The following is a 19,258-nucleotide window of genomic DNA, read 5'->3' as shown; positions in this document are numbered from 1 at the left end:
CTTCTACAATAAACCAGTCGGTGAGTTCCTGGTAACCTAAAGGTTGCTAGTTGGATGCCCGGCACCTCCTAGCTAAGTGTCGAGGTGTCCCTGAGGTGCCATGGAGACGCCTCACCATGACTGCTCCTGACGAGCTGGCTGTCGCCCTGAGGGGTCGACTTCGTGGTTGGTGTGTCAATGTGTGTATGAATGGGTGAATATGTGCATGAATGGGTGAATATGTGCATGAATGGGTGAATGTGTGTATGGGTGGGTGAATGTGTGTGTGAATGTATGTATGAGTGGGTGAATGTCTGTGTCAATGTGTGTAAAATGTGCATTTCTGCAATTTAGAAGACTTATTTACAAGATGTGGGTCTGAATCACACCTCTTTCTCTGTCTCTCTCTGTCTCTTTGACTGTCTGTCTCTGTGTCTCTCTCTGTCTCTCTCTCTCTGTCTCTCTGTCTCTGTCTCTGTCTCTGTCTCTGTCTCTGTCTCTCTCTCTCTCTCCCTCTCTCTCTCTTCCTGTCTCTCTCTGTCTCCCTTTCTCTCTCTCTCTGCAAACACACATATACACACATACACACATACACATTCTCCAAAAGATGCTTTTCAACGATCAATAACGATCAATAAAAATATGATCATCAGAATATGAAAGAGGAGGAGAATGGAGAGACACGGTATCTGATGATTGAGTGTTTGCATGGTTGACTGTTGATCAGAGCGCGTTGCTCAATCGATACGGGAAAATTAATCACAGAGGCCCCGGTGTAGTGGTGGTGTTCCCTACAGCTCTCTCTCTCTCTCTCCCCCCCTCTCCCTCTCCCTCTGTCTGTCTGTCTGTCTGTCTGTCTGTCTGTCTGTCTGTCTGTCTGTCTGTCTGTCTGTCTGTCTGTCTGTCTGTCTGTCTGTCTGTCTGTCTGTCTGTCTGTCTGTCTGTCTGTCTGTCTGTCTGTCTGTCTGTCTGTCTGTCTGTCTGTCTGTCTGTCTGTCTGTCTGTCTGTCTGTCTGTCTGTCTGTCTGTCTGTCTGTCTGTCTGTCTGTCTGTCTGTCTGTCTGTCTGTCTGTCTGTCTGTCTGTCTGTCTGTCTCTCTCTCTCTCTCTCTCTCTCTCTCTCTCTCTCTCTCTCTCTCTCTCTCTCTCTCTCTCTCTCTCTCTCTCTCTCTCTCTCTCTCTCTCTCTCTCTCTCTCTCTCTCTCTCTCTCTCTCTGGTGCATGCTGGGAGTGAGTCGTGTGTGAGTGAGTCAGGAGCGGTGTGCGTTTCAAACTTGATTTATTTTTGTTTTGTAATGAATTATAATTTAATGAGAGTGCACTGGTGATAGTTTTTTTATTTGCACTTGTTTTCTGGCGGTTTTAGGTTTTCTGTGTGTGGGGTTGTGCCTGCCGGCGTAATCACCGGTCGGCGTCTTGGGTGGACGCCATGGTAAATGGTGGTTTCGCTCAGCTCACGAGGAAACATGGCATCAAAGTTGGTGCCGGTTTCCCGTGTAGCGTGGAGGACATTGGGCTGGCGGTGGGAGAGGTAGTCAGGCATGGCAGTGTAAAATCGGCCGCTCGGATGAACAGTGCCGTAGTCCTCTTCCTGGACCAGGTGGAGAAGGTGAACCGCCTCGTTGAGACGGGGCTCACGGTGAATGGAATGTTTGTGCAGGTACTGCCGCTGATGCTGTCGTCAACAAGAATAACTTTGTCCAATGTCCCTCCTTTTATTACTGACGAGTTTCTCTGTAGAGAGCTATCCAGACATGGAAAAGTCGTCTCACCGAGATCCTGTCTGGGTTTAAGTCTCCCTTGATGAAACACGTAGTGTCTCACCGGAGACACATATATATGATACTTAACAATCGGGATGCAGAGCTCAACCTTCGATTCCATGTAAAAGTAGATGATTATGATTACGTGATTTTTGCTTCCTCGTCAGTAATGAAATGCTTTGGTTGTGGTGTGGAGGGACACACGGTGAGGACCTGTCCGGGGCGCGGGGAGCCGGCTCCGCCTGGCCCGGGGAGTGCAGCGGAGCCCCCCGCCGCTCCGCCGGTTGTAGCGGGGGAGGAGGGGCTCTTTGCTGATCTCGGTTACGCGGTTGGGGGCCCCAACGGAGGGGCGTGCAGTCGTGGGGCCGAGTGCGGTTTTCGAGGGGCCGATCGCCGCACCGCGCAAGACGGTGTGCAGGGCTGCCGTGTGCGACACTGAGGACGGTGCAGGAGTGCACAATGGTGAGGTTGAGCTGGGTGATGGTGAGGTGAGTGTGGAAAAAAGAATTAAAAAATATGAAAAAATGGGAGAAAGGGGGATGGGTGAGGAAAATATAGAGATAATAAGCAGTAGTGGGGAGAAGAATGTTGAAGAAGTGAACGAGATCAGCAAGGCACAGGGTAAGCCAGCTGAGATTGAAGTGGGCGAGTGTGAGCTCAGTGGGGTAAAACTAAGTAAAAAACACAAAAAGGTGGGAGAAAATGGGCTGAGTGAGGAACTTAAAGAGGCAATAGGAGGAAGTGGTGGGGAGGAAAATATGAAAGAGGTGAGTGAGATTAGTGAGGTGCAGGGTAAACCAGCTGAGTCTGGGGAAACAGTAGAAAGTGAGGTAGGTGAAGCCAGTGAGGTGCAGGGGCGAGAAGAGGGCAGCTCATGGGCGGAACAGGTAGAAGAGGAGGAGATGTTGGTGGAGGAGGAAGCAACAGAAGGAAGGCGAAAGCCTGCAGCAAAACGCCGAGGGAAGGCTAAAAGCAAAAGCAGTGAGGCAAAGGCAGGCAGGTCGGGGAAGGACAAGCAGACTGGGAAAAAGCAAACCGAGAGGACGGTTAGTGACAGTGGAGAGGAAAGTCTCTCGGATGACAGCTGTCATGGCGTGTTTTGTGGTTGTTCGTCCTGCTTGTTCCCTGTTCCCTGTTGTCACCTGAGTTCCCTGGTTCCTTGCCTTAGCCTTTAGGCATAAATAAAGTGCTGTTCTCCCTAAACCGTCTGCGTCCGGGTCCTACCTGCCTGCCTGCACCCTCAACCCTAACAGAATGATAGCACCAACATTGGACCCAGCGGACGATCAATTTAGCCGTGAGTTGGAGGATTTATTATGGTTCATTATGAAAGCAATGGATTTCTGGGAGAACATTCCCAGCAGGAAGGAGCAGGAGGCTATCGTGGGGCGTACACGCAGGGCTGTCTCGTCAAGGCCCGAGTTGGAGGACGCCTTGCCGAGTGGGCAGTTGAGCTGCTCAGCCCCACAGTCTTTTGGCCTGAGAGCTACATGCCGGTGCCACCAGACTTTTGTGACCGGCCTAAGCCTCCACGCTCCTACTCTCACCCTCTGCCTCCGGTTCCCCGCTCTCAGCCTCTGCCCCCGGCCCCCAGCTACCAGCCTCTGTCCCCGGCCCCCAGCTACCAGCCTCTGACCCCGGTCCTCCCCTACCGGCCTCTGCCCCCGGCCCCCCGCTACCAGCCTCTGCCCCCGGCCCCCCGCTACCAGCCTCTGTCCCCGGCCCCCCGCTACCAGCCTCTGCCCCCGGCCCCCCGCTACCAGCCTCTGTCCCCGACCCCCAGCTACCAGCCTCTGTCCCCGGCCCCCAGCTACCAGCATCTTTCCCCGGTCTCTAGCTACCAGCCTCTGTCCCCGGTCCTCCCCTACCGGCCTCTGCCCCCGGTCCCCCGCTACCAGCCTCTGCCCCCGGTCCCTAGCTACCAGCCTCCTCCCTTGCGGACAATCAGAGTGGGGGTGGTGAGTTTGGGGTACCACCCGGTTCCTCCTGGCACTCCAGCACCCGCACTGACTCCGGTCCCCGAGCCCTGTCCGGTTCCTGAGCCCACTCCGCTCCTTCCAGAGGGGGATCGGCCTCTGTTCCTGCCGGAGGGGGCCCGCCCTCCAGACCTTCCAGGGGAGGCACGCCCTCCGCTCCTGCCTGTGGGGGCCCTCCTCCACTCCTTCCCGAGGGGGGTTCCTCTTCAAGGCCTTCCAGAGGGGTCCCGCCTTCCAAACCTTTTGGAAGGGGCACGCCCTCTTCCTCCAGAGGGGACCAGCCCTCTACCTTGCCTTCCTGAGGGGTCCCGCCTTCCAGAGGGGGTCCGCCCTCTACCTCGCCTACCTCCAGAGGGGACCAGCCCTCTACCTGGCCTTCCTACAGAGGGGGTCCGCCCTCTACCTGGCCTTCCACCAGAGGGGACCCGCCCTCTACCTGGCCTTCCACCAGAGGGGACCCGCCCTCTACCTGGCCTTCCACCAGAGGGGACCCGCCCTCTTCCTGGCCTTCCACCAGAGGGGACCCACCCTCTACCTGGTCTTCCACTAGAGGGGATCCGCCCTCTACCTGGTCTTCCTCCTGAGGGGACCCGCCCTCTACCTCGCCTTCGCCGGCCTCCTGAAGGTTTCCGCCTTCGCCACTGCTGGCCTTCAGAGGGGTCTCCTTGCCGCTGCAGGCCTCCTGAGGGACTGAGCCCTCATCGTCCTTGCCGCCGGCCTCCTGAAGGGTTCCGCCTTCACTCTGCCTCTGCTTGCCCCCCAGGCCGCCCGCCTGAGGCTCCCTGCCATGCCCTGGGGCAGTTTTCTGGCCGCCCGCCTGACGTCCCTCCGCTCTGCCCCAGTCCATTTATTTTTTTTTGATTCCCCCCTCCTGGCGCCCCTCCACCCACCCGTTTTGGGTTTGACTTTCTTCGTTTTTTTTGCTTGTCGTGGGTCGCCTGGGAGTCGACCATTAAGGGGGGGGTACTGTCATGGTCTGTCGTGTTTTGTGGTTGTTCGTCTTGCGTGTTCCCTGTTCCCTGTTGTCACCTGAGTTCCCTGGTTCCTTGCCTTAGCCTTTAGGCATAAATAAAGTGCTGTTCTCCCTAAACCGTCTGCGTCTGGGTCCTACCTGCCTGCCTGCACCCTCAACCCTAACAACAGCGACATCTTGCCCATGGAGAAGCTAAGTTGCAGTCAGCAAAAGAAAATATATTCTTCGGACTAAATAAATTAAGTCCTTTCTTCAGGACACCAAGAATGTAAAAGGAGTTAAAATCGAGGAGTATTTCCCAGACATTCCAGCTTTTTATGTTTCTGCCAGATTTTATGCAAACAACCGACTTGAGTCTGGCATTACAGACCAGGAAATGTATAGACTGAGGAAACTGGTGCTGAAAGCGAGAAGGCAGATGAAGCAATGAGCTTAGAAACTCCAATGTGTGGTTTAACTAAATTAATGTTTTTATTACTTTTATTTTTTTATTTCGTTTTAAATACCACACTCATGACTGACGTTTTTAGTATGGGAAGTCTTAATGTTAATGGAGCAAGGGAGGCAAAAAAAAGGGCACTCATTTACGAGACTTTTAAAACAAAACAATTGGATGTCCTTTTTCTACAAGAGACCCATAGTTGTTGTGAGAACGAGGGAGTGTGGAGAAGGGAATGGGAAGGAGAGGTAGTCCTGAGCCACAACACCAGTCTCAGTGAAGGAGTGGGCTTCCTCTTCTCGAGGAGTTTCTCTCCAGTCTCCATGGAGGTCGAGCATATTATTATGGGGAGGTTGCTTTTAATTAAAGCACGGTTTGAGCAATTTAATGTGTTTTTTCTAAATGTCTATGCTCCAACCAACGGTACAGAGAGGAAGCTGTTTTTAGAAAAAATAGCAGATGAATTAAATAGGTGCAACTCTGAGGATTATTTATTCTTGGGTGGGGATTTTAATTGTACAGAAAATGCGGCATTGGATCGCAACCATGCAGAGCCACATCCAGCCTCTCAACATGCACTGAGGCTGCTGGTCTATTATCATGGCCTGGTGGACGTGTGGAGAAGGATGCATGCAGACTGCCGACAGTACACATGGTCCCACCTTTTTATTTATTTATTTAACCTTTATTTTTCCAGATAAAACATTAAGAACAGTTTCTTATTTACAATATTGATCTGGTCCAAGAGGCCCCACCAGGAATAAAAGGTACAAATAACAAAAACACAAGCATGACTAATTTAGACAAATATAAAACGGATATACAAATACATAACCTATGAACAGAAAGAAAATAGAAAACACCAATGCACTATAAATAATAATAATAATTAAGATGGGTCAATGTTATATTGTGTGTGAAGGGTGTAATGCAAATGAGAAACAGTGGAATCAACAGGAGCAGGGGGGGTCTACTAAGACATAGTTAAGTTTCTGCTTGAAGGCAGACTGTGATATGAAAGCTGTAAGTTTGAGGGTGTCTTGAATTTTGTTCCAGTCAAAAGCTGCTGCAAAATGAAAGGAGTTTCGGCCGAAGGTAGTCCTGGTGAGTGGGTTGATGAGTTTGATAAGCTCAGATGATCTTGTGCGGTAAGTGCTTCTAGAGAGATGGAGAAGGGAGGAAAGGTAATACGGGGGCTGTTTCCCAAAGTGAAGGCTGCAGCCTTGCTAGGACGCGTCCTTGCTAGTCGCGTCCTATGGAGATGAGACTAGAGTGCTAGCTTGAGTGCTTCCTAGCGTTTGTAACGTCTGACTTTGGGAACGACTTGGTAGTGTGGAAGCGCTTCCGCTTCCGCTTTTTAATACTGCGTGTCCGCTTGTAAACACATGTGAGCTTATGAATAAAACATGGCAGCAATCAAGCTGATCGATATTTATTTGAATTTTGTCTGTTATGAATGCGGTCATGTCTCCTTCGCATGGAGCCTCTTTGGGGAAGTCACAAAAGCTTTGTTGTGGTTGATCGAATTGTCTTTATTAAAAGGAAAATCCATTAAATTTTTATAAAACTAAGTGAAATTGTCTGAGAACTTAATTCATGCATCACATTTACAGTGCGGTTGATTACTATTATGCAGGGGGAAAAAGACAAAGAAAGAGATGATAAGCGTGTATTTATTTGGATATATGATCTGATTCATTCATTCATATATGCCTACAATCTACCAGTGCTTTGAACACATAAGTATATCATATAAAATACAATTATATACGTTCATTAAAAATTACAAACATTGCAAATGATCGGTTGTGCATTAATTTTACAACATTGGATAGTGGCACTATCCCTTCCACCGGTAAACAAATGTTTGTGCGCCACCCTAAGGCGCACAAAAGCCTCCGTTTGCTGGGCTGACCCTAAAAAAAAACGATTCAACACAAACATAAATAGGTATACATAAATAATGTAATCTTGTGAGCGAGTAAATTTACATTGGTGACAGTGGTGTTTAACACCAGCTACGTCCATGCAAAATATAGCAACGTATCATTAAGTTGCAAAAACGTTTGAAAAGTGGCACAGGTCTTTAGGCTTGATTATTTGCATTAACATGATGAATCTATAAAAAGCAATACGGCACAAAATATTTCTGAAAACTAATATAACTTCACTTCGTTTGAACGTGTACTGCTCTGCCATTTTCAAGAACCCGCCCAGTGAACGCAGAGGATTGTGGGTAGTTTTGGCTCGTCTAGGATGCAGCGATGCATCCTTGAAAAATCTTGGAATTCTCAAAAACAAAGGACGCAAAAATGGGGCGGCTTTCGAGTGTCCTCAACATTGGAACAGTGCTTGTCGGCGTTCTATGACGTAGCGTCCTTAAAAGGGCGGCCGTTGAGCATGCTTCCTTGACATTGGGAAACAGCCGGGGTCTTCTTCTCTTCTTCTTCTTGGGGTTTTACGGCGGTTGGCATCCACAACTTGGTGCATTACCGCCCTCTTCTGATCCAGTTAATGAATCAAAACAAAAATATCCAAACACTCACTCATTCACACCTTCTTTCTACTCTATATCCTATCATATAACCCTGTTTCTCTCAAAAAGCCAAACAATACTTTTATACAATTCCTCTTCATTAATCTTAAAATATTTTCCAAAGTATACTCCTGCATACCCAATTCTCTCAATTGATTTTTCATACTTTCCCTCTCCATCCCATAACCACTACAGTTCATTAAAACATGTTCCACTGTCTCCTCTACCTGGCACCCCTCACATAATCCAGTGGGGTGTTTTCCTATCAAATTCATTGTTTTATTTAGTGCACTGTGCCCCAACCTTAACCTTATCAAAATTTGTTCATCCTTCCTCTGACCACTATACCTTATTTTAACATTAACACTTTTTTGAATATTATATAAATATCTCCCTTTCTCCTCACTGTCCCATTTGTCTTGCCACATTTTGTTAACTTTTCCCCATATCAGGCTTTTAACTTCTGCCTTACTTAAACTGATATTCATTTCTACTTTTTCCTTCTCCAATGCCTTCTTCGCCATCTTATCGGCTTTCTCATTTCCCTTCACCCCTACATGAGCTGGAACCCATAAAAAATGTATTTGCCTCCCCTGCTGAACGATTCTCGTGATTGACTGTAGAACTTCATATAACAAACCTTGGCGACTACTTGAATAAAAAGACCTCATACTTGCCAAAACTGATGCTGAATCTGTACAGATCACAATTTTTTCAACTGTACTTGATTCCACCCATTTTAATGCGACCAGCACCCCCAACATCTCCACTGTATAAACGCTTAAATTATCTGATGTTCTTCTATTAAACTCTATTCTTTTTGATGGAACAACTACTCCAAACCCTGTCACTCCTGTCTCAGGTTGTTTGGCACCATCTGTAAAAACATGAACATACTCACTGTACTCTATAAGAAGATGAATATTAAAAACACTAGCCAGGTCTATCTGTTCTCTCTCTCTCTTCTTTATATCCAACACAAACCAGTCCACCTCTGGCCACACCATCCTCCATGGCGGCATTAATGGATATACCACTGTTGGACTAAGCTTCAATTCACCCACACCAAACTCTTTCGCTATATCATTCCCCACCCGACCAAAATGATTCCTCTCACACTTCCCATAAACCCAGCACTCTTTCAACACTCCTTTTGTGGGGTGAGATTCACTGTGCCCTCGCAGATTAGCCCAATAGTTCCCCATCAATTGTTTCCTTCTCAACTCCAGTGGCATTTCCCCCATTTCTACCTGCAGAGCAGGCACTGGTGATGATTTAAAAGCCCCACTGCATACCCTTAATGCCTTAGCCTGAATCACGTCCAGCTTTCTCAAGAGAGACACTGCAGCTGACCCATACACTATGCACCCATAATCAAACACAGATCTAATCATAGCTACATATATAGTCTTTAAAGCTGAACAGCTCGCTCCCCAATCCCTACCAGTCAAACATCTCATCCCATTTATTACCTTTTTGCATTTATCCTCAATCTTCCTAATATGGTCTGCCCATGTTACCCTAGAATCAAAAATAAGTCCCAAATATTTAAATGAGCCAACTCTTTCCAACTCTTTCCCATACATCCTCAATTTCATCCCATCCTCAATTATTTTCCTAGTGAAAAATACAGTTTGAATTTTTTCTACCGAAAATCTGCACCCCCAGTCAAATCGCCACTCTGTCACCCCATCAATTGCAGACTGGACTTCACTAATAATATGCATCACATTTCTTCCCCTTTTCCACAAAGCCCCATCGTCTGCAAACAGAGAACTTCCTATATCCTCTGGTACCTTTGAAAAAACATAATTTATCATCATTATAAACAATAAAGGACTAATTACACTTCCTTGGGGAGTGCCATTCCCCACCTTATACTTATTTGACAATTCAGACCCAATCCGGACTTGTATTTTTCTGTCAAACAAAAAATTCTTTATCCAGTTAAAAACCCTTCCACCTACCCCCATCTTGTACAACTTAATTAACAAACCTTCCTTCCACATCATGTCATATGCTTTTTCGATATCAAAAAACCACCACTGACTCTTTGTTTGCCTGTGCTTTCCGTATCTCATTTTCAAGCCTTACCACTGAATACGGGGTCTTGCCCAGGAGTGTCTTATAAATAAACTGAAGCCAATGTCGGAGTCGACGGGTTTGGAGCGAGGGCCAGTCCACCAGTTTAAAAAAACCTCAGAGAGGGTAGGATCTCCTTAGCTAGGCTTGATCGTTTTTATGTTTTTAAGCATCATTTTAACATTTTTAAAATGTGTAAAATGATGCCCACTGGTTTTAGTGATCATTCCTTGCTTGGATGTCATGTTTTAATTAGAGATTTGAAGCCAAAAAGTGCACATTGGCATTTTAACTGTGTTTTAACATTGGACAGAAAGTTTAAGGTTGTGTTCGTTTTTTTTTGGGGTGTTTTTAGGCAGACAAAGGGGGATTTTAGTAGTCTTCGGCAGTGGCGGGACCATGGAAAGACTCAAATTCAGCTTCTGTGTCAGCAGCACACCCTCAATGTCTCACAGGACATCACTAGGTCTATGAAGGACTTGGAGACTGTTATAGTGGAGCTGGAGAAGATGAGTGAGTCATCTGGAGAACGGGGATATATTGAAATCCTCAAAGAAAAAAAGCTAGCTTTAGCTAACCTGCTGGACACCAAGGTACAGGGTGCGTTAATCAGGTCCCGAGTTCAGAACATCTCTGAGATGGACGCTCCCTCTAGCTTCTTCTTCGGCCTGGAGAGGAGGAACGGACAGAGGCGTGTAATCCACACACTGCTCTCAGACACAGGCCAGGAGCTGACAGAGCCGGGGCAGATAAGAGCAAGGGCTGTTGAGTTCTATTCCTCCCTCTACTCTTCGGAGTATGAGGAGAAGGACACATTGGAGGGGTTCTGCACTGGGCTACCTCAGGTCTCTATTGAGACCAACTCGCAGCTGGAGAGGCCTCTGCGCATTGAGGAGCTGCTTGCCACCCTGCAGAGCATGCAGGGGCGGAGGGCTCCCGGCATCGACGGTCTGACGGTGGAATTTTACAAAGCATACTGGGAAATTTTATCCGCAGACTTATTCAATGTTTTTAACGAGAACCTGGCCTGCGGCTCTATGCCAATGTCCTGCCGTAGAGCAGTCATCACGCTGCTCCCGAAAAAGGGGTATTTGCAGGACATTAAGAACTGGCGGCCTGTGTCTTTGCTTTGTGTGGATTACAAGCTTCTGTCCAAAGCCTTCGCCAACAGGCTGAGGGAAGCTATGGAGCAGTCCATCCATCGGGACCAGACGTACTGTGTGCCCGGCAGGTCCATGGTAGACAATGTCTGCCTGATTCGGGATGTCTTGGAGGTCTCTAAGTCTATTGGCATTGGTACTGGTTTGATTTCCCTAGAACAGGAAAAGGCATTAGACCGCGTTGAACACAACTTCCTCTGGAAAATTATGGAGAAATTTGGGTTCAGCGCTGGGTTCATAGCCAAGATCAAAGTTTGGTGAGGTTGAGAGTGTGCTGAAATTTAACGGCGTTCTGTGTTCTCCTTTTAGAGTGTGTAGAGGTGTCAGGCAGGGCTGTGCTCTGTCCGGGATGCTCTATGCACTCTCCCTAGAACCCCTCCTCAGCAAAATCCGCTCCAGCCTACAAGGTCTGGTTTTACCTGATTTTAATGAGAACATTGTTTTATATGCGTATGCTAATGATGTCATTGTTTTTACTAGGGACCAAAGGGATGTGGATATTTTAATATTTTTTAGTATTATTAGTGATTTTACAGCAGCTTCGGAAGCAAGGGTTAACTTGGCAAAGAGCGAGGCCCTTGCTGTCGGTGAATGGCATGGCGGTCTCCCAGTTCTTCTCCAAAATTTGACCTGGAGGAAGGATGGTCTAAAGTACCTTGGTGTCTTTCTCGGGGAGGAAACCATTGTCCAGAAGAACTGGGAGAATGTCACGGGAAAAGTTGAAGCTAAACTGAAAAAAATGGAAATGGCTACTGCCCCAAATGTCTTATAGGGGTAGAGTCCTGGTTTTAAATAATCTAGTAGCCTCCCAACTGTGGCACCGTCTTGCGTGTGTTGACCCTCCCTCAGGCTTACTAGCCCAAATCCAAAGGAAGATGGTGGATTTTTTCTGGGATGGGTTGCACTGGGTGCCACAGGGAGTGCTGTTTTTATCTAGAGAGGAGGGGGGACAGGGCCTCATCCACCTGGCCAGCAGAACAGCCACATTTAGAATTCAGTTTTTGCAAAAGTTTCTGTCTGGGCCGAGAGACTTGGTGTGGAGGAATGTGGCCAGCTGCATTCTCAGACGTGTGAGTAACCTGGGGCTGGATACTGCTCTGTTTTTAACTGATTCTAAATTCTTAAAATTAAGTGGGTTACCTCTGTTTTATCAGGGTGTTTTTAAGTCATGGGCCCTTTTTAATCATAAACCGTGTCAAGAAGCTAACTCCAGGCTGGACATCACCAATAGTACCACCCCCGGCCTGACGGGGGCACTGTGCAGCTCAGGGACCGTTTGCCTGCAGCAGCTGTTGGACGTAGTGGGGCCAGCGCTGGACAATGCTGGGGCCCTGGGCATTCTGCTGGGCCTTCGTTTCACACAGAGTGGCTGGGAGACTCCTGGAGCTATGGAGGCAGAGGCTGACCATTGAGGAGAAAAGACTTCTGGTGGACTACAACGTAGGGGGAGCCACACCAGACTCCGCTGACCCCTTCCCTGATGTCCACCTGAGCCCCATGGTAGGGGAGCTGACAGGCCCCTTGCTCACCCCCTGTTGCCCAGATAAGCTCTCCATGAACGAGGCCGACAAAAAAACGATTTATGCAAACTGCGTAAAAGGCATCAACCGAGCCGGGCTGAGCAATCGCCCCCCCACTGTGTGGACCAACAGGTTAGGGGGGCGCATTGGGCCCGGCCCACAGTGGAAGTCGTTTTATAAACCTCCCCTAAAGAAGCGAACTGCCGACCTCCAGTGGAGAATTTTACATGGCGCCATCGCCTCCAAATGCTTTTATTTCTGTTCTTAATCCAGTTGTTTTTAACACATGTCCTTTTTGATATCTTCGTGAGACTGTTTTTTACTGTTTTTCGAGTGTAGGAGGCTCGCACAGTTTTACACTCTTTTAGCATTGGTTTTTAATTTGTTTGGTGTCAACTTCTCTGAGAATGTCTTTATCATGGGGGCTGTGTACAAAAAATAAGGAAAAGACAAGTGGCAATTATTAAATTATCTCTCGGGGGAAGCAAAAATGGCAATCTATATTCGTAGGAAAAACCGTGTGGAAAACAGAGAAGGACAAGATTCACGCACAGTCTGGCTATGTAACATCTGGGCCAGGCTGTGGCTCGAGTACACGTTATAAGAAAAAGAATCCCCAATAAGAATATTGGGGATTTGGACACTTTTAAAAATCGCTGGTGCTATAAAACCATTGTCGGTAACACTTTACAATAAGGTACGCAAAAACGTGGGTAGTTACTGAGGAACGAATGAGTAACGAATGATGAACGACCAGGGGGCCCTGACAGGGCCCTAACAGGGCCCTAAGTGAGTAACTCAGTAACTACTGAGGAGTTACTGGTAAATAGACTAGGGGATACTGTATTCGTTACTGAGTAACGAATGATGAACAACCAGGGCCCTAAGTGAGTTACTCAGTAACTACTGAGGAGTTACTGGTAAACAGACTAGGGGATACTGTATTAATTCATCATTCTGTGAATTAGCAAACTGACCAATTGATTATGAAAGCAACTGAATTTTCCTGGGATTTCACAATTAGTATTAAATTAACAGGACACAGACGGGATGATTGTCATATTTTAATAAAGATATTCACAATACATACACACAGTACATACATTAATATTCACATTAAAGGTTTATTATGTGGCATTAGTAATGCTGAAGGCTTAAAAGCAATTGTCCACCGCTGCAGGGCACGCTTTAAACCTGCCGCCCTTGGTTTCAAGCGCTGTCGAGGGATGGCTTGGGTCCCACACTGGATCGGCTGGTGGAGCTGGATCTGACTGATGATGAGTTGTTACTCATTCGCGAACCATTGGTTCACCAGTAGTTAAGCTTTTTGAACCATTCGTTCACCAGTAGTTAAGCTTTTTCAACCATTCATTTACCGGTAGTGAAGCTTTTTGTGTACCTTCATGTAAAGTAATGCATCATACTGAGTTGTTACTCTTTCGCGAACCATTCGTTCACCAGTAGTTAAGCTTTTTCAACCATTCGTTTACCAGTAGCGAAGCTTTTTTAATCATTTGTTTACCAGTAGTGAAGCTTTTTGTGTACCTTCATGTAAAGTAATGCATCATACTGAGTTGTTACTCTTTCGCGAACCATTTGTTCACCAGTAGTTAAGCTTTTTCAACCATTCGTTTACCAGTAGTGAAGCTTTTTTAATCATTCGTTTACCAGTAGTGAAGCACGTTAGGGTTAGTTATAAAACGCCGAACCACTGTTGATGACGATGAGGGATCTATAGCCACTTTAGTTAAACATCTATAACATAATAATAACAAGGTAATACAGAAAATATTAACAACTTAAAACAGAAACAAAAAAAGGCATTTTAAAATGGAACAAAAATAAAGGCTGCACTTTTAACAAGGCATTTCTCAAGAACAATGAACACTGAAAAAACCAAACAAGAAAAAGAGCTGTCTACATCAACAAAACTCAATGAAATGTTATTGATGGAGTTTGTGGCGAATGTCATGCAGCAATCTGCCAAGGGGACCGTCTTTGTGGTCATTCGCCAACCAATGAGTCCACTCGATAAATGAGAGATGGCTCTTTAGTGTCCTCTCTGTGCGGTTTCCCCGCAGTCTCCACACCTTGGATTTGTAGGCTGACCAAGCCCGCTCAATGTTTTGGGTATGGGCTCCTGTGACTGGGTTGACGAATGACTGGCTGTGGTTTACAGAAAAATGTACATAGCCACTCTGTGCCAGTGCAGTCATGTAGACCCGCCACCTGTCCGTGAGAACTGTGGTCCCTTGACGGACGTATTTTGTGACCAGCAGAATTAAAGGTTGCATAGGTGATTTGCTTTTTTGGCCATTTTTGCAAAATTACTTGAAATCCTTATCATAACCCGCTTACAGCCACTGAGTTAGAAGTACTGACATGAAAATTAAACTTGTCAATCATCTGTGGAACGTGCAGGGCTCGAAAAACTCCAGCCAATCATATCCATTGCCACCGAGTTTCATTGGACAGTAAGTACGTCAATCAAACGGTCGTACTGCACTCCCCCTCCCCCCCGCCCCGCGCGCGACCCCTTCGTGCAGTACTCGTGACCCAGAGCTCGTGACCCAGAGCAAGCTCCTGTTTGTTGTTATCCTGCGGTATCTACTGGAACTAGTTAATCCACATTTGGACCTAGCAGTAGAAGACAATTTCCATGGCAGACAAGACGCCACAATCCCCACCACCACCACCACCACCAGCAAAGAGAAGGAAAACTCTTTTTCAGAGAGTAATTGATAATAAAAACGCTGAAAGAGGAAAACTGAAATCAAGAATAATCCTAGGCGCTGCTTTTGAACGTTGGCGGCAACTGAAGGACGAGAAGGGTCAACCGATGCTTGTGTGGCGGTTGACCTAGTTTCAAAGTTTATACCGTTTATACTCGGTAATACCGGTGTTGAGACGAGTGTAGGCTATTACTCGGTGTGAAAATGTCCACACCGCGGCAACCCTAGTGAAAACCAGGACTTCCAATACAATTATATGAAACAAACATACATTTTCTAAAAATAGTATTGATTTATGTGACCGTTTAATGTTTATAACATCTGGTGCAACCATAGCCGCGAGAACGTATTCTCAGCAGGGGGTGCTGGAAAAAAAAACCCGGCCTGCACTAGACTCGCAACTCGTCACATTGATAAAAAAGATATATAGCAGCGCAGCTCAATTACACCAGTGCATGCGCGCACAGTTGAAAATCGATCGTTGTGTTCACTTCCTTCACACCATGGTTCACATCCAGCTGCTCACAGAACAAGTTTAGCGCACCACCGCTACCCTCACACTTTTTCATATAACCTTTTTTCAGCACTAGGACATATGAGCATTAAATAAATGCTGCGTCTCAACATGCCTTGGACAGCAGCGAGGATGACTCGCTTTGCCACGGGCCGAAACAGTTCGGAGCGACCACAGCCAGAGCGAACACAGCGGGGCAGAGGAGTGTCAGGAAGTCTTTGGTGTACACATCAGTACGGCCTATTTGCACTACTGTTTAGTGGCAATGCAGTGTTTTATTCTATGCCTTTTTTATTTTCGTATATTATTTCAATTAATACAATTTATTTATTCATGAAATCAAGATCTGGGCTTCAAATCTTTTTTCCAAATATAGGTCGTATTACAATGGGGTTTGTGTTTATATTCGGACCAATACGGTACAGCGGATGCTCACATGACGTTAAGCATTTCCTGGTGCATAATGTGACGCTTCAGAACCTAAAATCCCGTTTCTCCCCGTTGATACGACAACACATAACCGGCGTTTTCAGAAATCTCCACTTTGGTTTTTAGAAATGATCGTTTTCTGTGATAAGACAGGGCCTCGGACAGGGGGTGTTGCAGCACCCCCAAAACCCCTACTTCCCGCGGTACTGGGTGCAATTTACAGCTGAATGTAGTGCCATGTTGTTAAACGAAAACCTACGCTAGCCTGGCTCGCTCTCGCTCATCTCTGTTCGCGCTCGTGCATGATTGCGCGTCCAGGTACTTGGAATGGGTGGAGTCAGAGTCAGCGTTGAAGGGGAGGGGGTAGGACCATTTGAGTTGTGTATTTTCAAAATCTGCTGGCGTTTCGCAAATCGCGTACCCAACCTTTAAGTAGCGCCTTGACCTTTTCGTCACCAGCCTGAGGATGGGTCTTCTCCTTCTTCCTTTGATTCCCAGCATTCCGAAGACCCATTATCTCCTCCTCCAGGTAGCTCTAAATCTCCCCCTTCCATACTTTGATAAAGTAGTAGCAGACAGGAAAATAAACATTAGGACCGACAATTAATGAAAAATTCTAGAACATGTAAAAGTCAAAGATTATTTTGTTTGCACGGTTAAGAAATTACGCTGGCCATTGTGTTTGGTCATATTAAAAAGAAAAGATGCGCAACCGATGTGAATTTGATGAGTTTCAAAGTGTTTTTAAAGCAAGTCATAACTGTGTGCAGGGCCGACGGACTGCGGGGACAAAGGGGACAGTTGTGGGGGGGCCCAAGGCACAGAGGGGCCCATGGGAAGTTTAGGTTAAGTTTAATTATTTTTTGTTTTTTATTCTAATTTTTTAATTACATAACTATACGTCATGACGAATATTGATCTAAATGCAAGCTTATCGTATTAGTTTATTAGGCTACATATTGTATTCCAAAAAAGTGAACAGCTCTAAACACCCCTTCCAAAAAGCACAAAATAGTTCAGTCCACACAACAGATTTTACCGCTGGATTGGGCATTGTGCCCCCAACGTAGACTTCGGAAGGCTCTCACCGCCCCCTTAACATTACCTAAACATCGCTACTGAATGCTTTACCCAACCCTGGGCGCTGCCTAGAAGGCTTCGTTCCGGGAACAGAATTCCGCGATTTCACCGCGATTTCACCGCACACTCCACTTTTATCTGGATGGAGATGCGGCAACATGTCACAAATACAGAAGATAAAGTCTGGCTCTCAGAAGAGAAAGGAAAAGAACGAGAGGGAGAAAAAACTAAAACAAGGAAGAAGAAGCTAGTTCTGACTAGCTTCTTTACAAAGAAAGGTGAGCACAAATGTTTAACCACAAGGTGAAACCCCATTCTAGAAAGTATATTTTTTAAAATGAACACAGACAACAAGTTAGCAAGAGCATACAATAGTCTACACTTTCAATTAAATGAGGCCTCCCTTGGTTAGTATGTTAATGGATAAATAAAGTGAACGGTAGGCAGGCTACTATTGAAATAGCAGGCTACTGATTTGAAGCAAGCTCATATTCAATTAATACTAAGCCGTTATTAGGCTACTACATGATACATAATAAGTTAACCTATGGCATATAGGCTATAGTTAGCCCCATAAGTCATGACATGACACAATGGCTATATCATCCTAGCTGCCTGCTAGTAAAACTTAATTTATGACACAAATTACAGAAACTGTCACAGAAAGTGGACCAGCAGCAACAACCCCCTCATTCTCCTCTGATGCAGACTTGAGACAAGGTGAGCTTAGTTCAACATGAAAGCAGAAATAAACTATTTTGACTTGAATGACTGTAGCAACAGGGTGTTTTATTGTGTTAGGCAATAATTAAGATTAGAGGCTAATTAGTTAATTATATCCTTCATGCTCCTACAGAGGGGCCTGTTGTAGATAAAGAAGATGTGATTGAGGATGATGGAAGTGATGAGCAAAGAGAAGAAGGCAGTGTACATGAAGGTTGCATTCAGCATGGAGAGGAGGATAGAGAAGAAGGCAGTGTACATGAAGGTTGCATTCAGCATGGAGAGGAGGATAGAGAAGAAGGCAGTGTACATGAAGGTTGCATTCAGCATGGAGAGGAGGATAGAGAAGAAGGCAGTGTACATGAAGGTTGCATTCAGCATGGAGAGGATAGAGGGAGGACATTAGAGGAAATGAAAAATAGGCAGGGCGAAGCAGAACAGTTCTTTCCAGAGGATCCAGGATTATGGCCAGAGGGGTTAACTAAGCAACAGAGAGAAATAATAGTATGTGCACTAGCAAGTAAAGATGCCGAAGAAAGTAACAAATTGCCACCTACAGATATGGAGGGGAGACCATTTCCCATGTATCTTCAATTTGCAAAGTCAGCTAATGGCCGTGAGAAAATCAAAAGAGATTGGCTTATACACAGTGAGACTGCCAAGGCTTTTTATTGCATCCCATGCCTACTGTTCTCTCATGAGCTGTCAAAGTCATCCAAAAGTACCCTGAACAGCAAGGATGGATTAAAGCACACAAAATGGCACAAAATGTACAAAAAATGACCAGAACACGAGACAGGCATGGCCCATAAACAGTGCTATTTGAAATGGAAAAACCTCCAGCACTCACTTTTTGAAGCCAATGGAGTTGATAGTCACCTTCAGGAACAGATGCAAAGTGAAATAGAAAAGAATAGACTGCTTCTGGAGAGGCTTTTGGATGTGACCCTTCATTTGGCATCAAGAAACCTTGCTTTCAGAGGCAATACTATTGACTTAGATGATGTCCATAATGGGAATTTTGGAATCTGGGAATCTTGGCACATTGGAGTTGCTGGCCCGTTATGATCACATTTTACATGACCACTTGGAGATGATAAGGCATAATATAAAAGGAACAAGATTAACACACTATCTGAGTCCTGAAACACAAAATGAATTCATCAATATCTGTGGTGAACGAGTGCTAAATACTATCATGGCAGAAAGGGAAGCTTCCATCTACTATTCCATAATATGTGACTCAACCCCAGACGTGTCACACACTGAACAGAATGTCTTATTGATCCGATACACACATCAAGATGGAGAAGTTTGGAAGATAACAGAAAGATTCTGCCAATTCACAGACTT

General features: G+C 46.0%; 1 protein-coding gene across 1 annotated transcript; it reads left to right on the top strand.

The window, feature by feature from the left end:
• The first annotated feature begins 5,149 nt into the window (after nucleotides 1-5,149).
• On the top strand, nucleotides 5,150-13,101 carry LOC130386646 (transposon TX1 uncharacterized 149 kDa protein). The gene is made up of 2 exons (XM_056595666.1): nucleotides 5,150-5,791; nucleotides 9,864-13,101. The coding sequence occupies exons 1-2, from the start codon at nucleotides 5,156-5,158 to the stop codon at nucleotides 11,166-11,168; spliced, it is 1,941 nt and encodes a 646-aa protein (XP_056451641.1). The 5' UTR covers nucleotides 5,150-5,155; the 3' UTR covers nucleotides 11,169-13,101.
• Nucleotides 13,102-19,258: the final 6,157 nt, after the last annotated feature.

Source organism: Gadus chalcogrammus, chromosome 7 (genome assembly GCF_026213295.1).
Source record: "Gadus chalcogrammus isolate NIFS_2021 chromosome 7, NIFS_Gcha_1.0, whole genome shotgun sequence".
In the NCBI taxonomy this organism is placed as follows: domain Eukaryota; kingdom Metazoa; phylum Chordata; class Actinopteri; order Gadiformes; family Gadidae; genus Gadus; species Gadus chalcogrammus.
The sequence above is the reverse complement of the archived record's forward strand: the minus strand, read 5'-3'. Positions and strand labels throughout refer to the sequence as shown.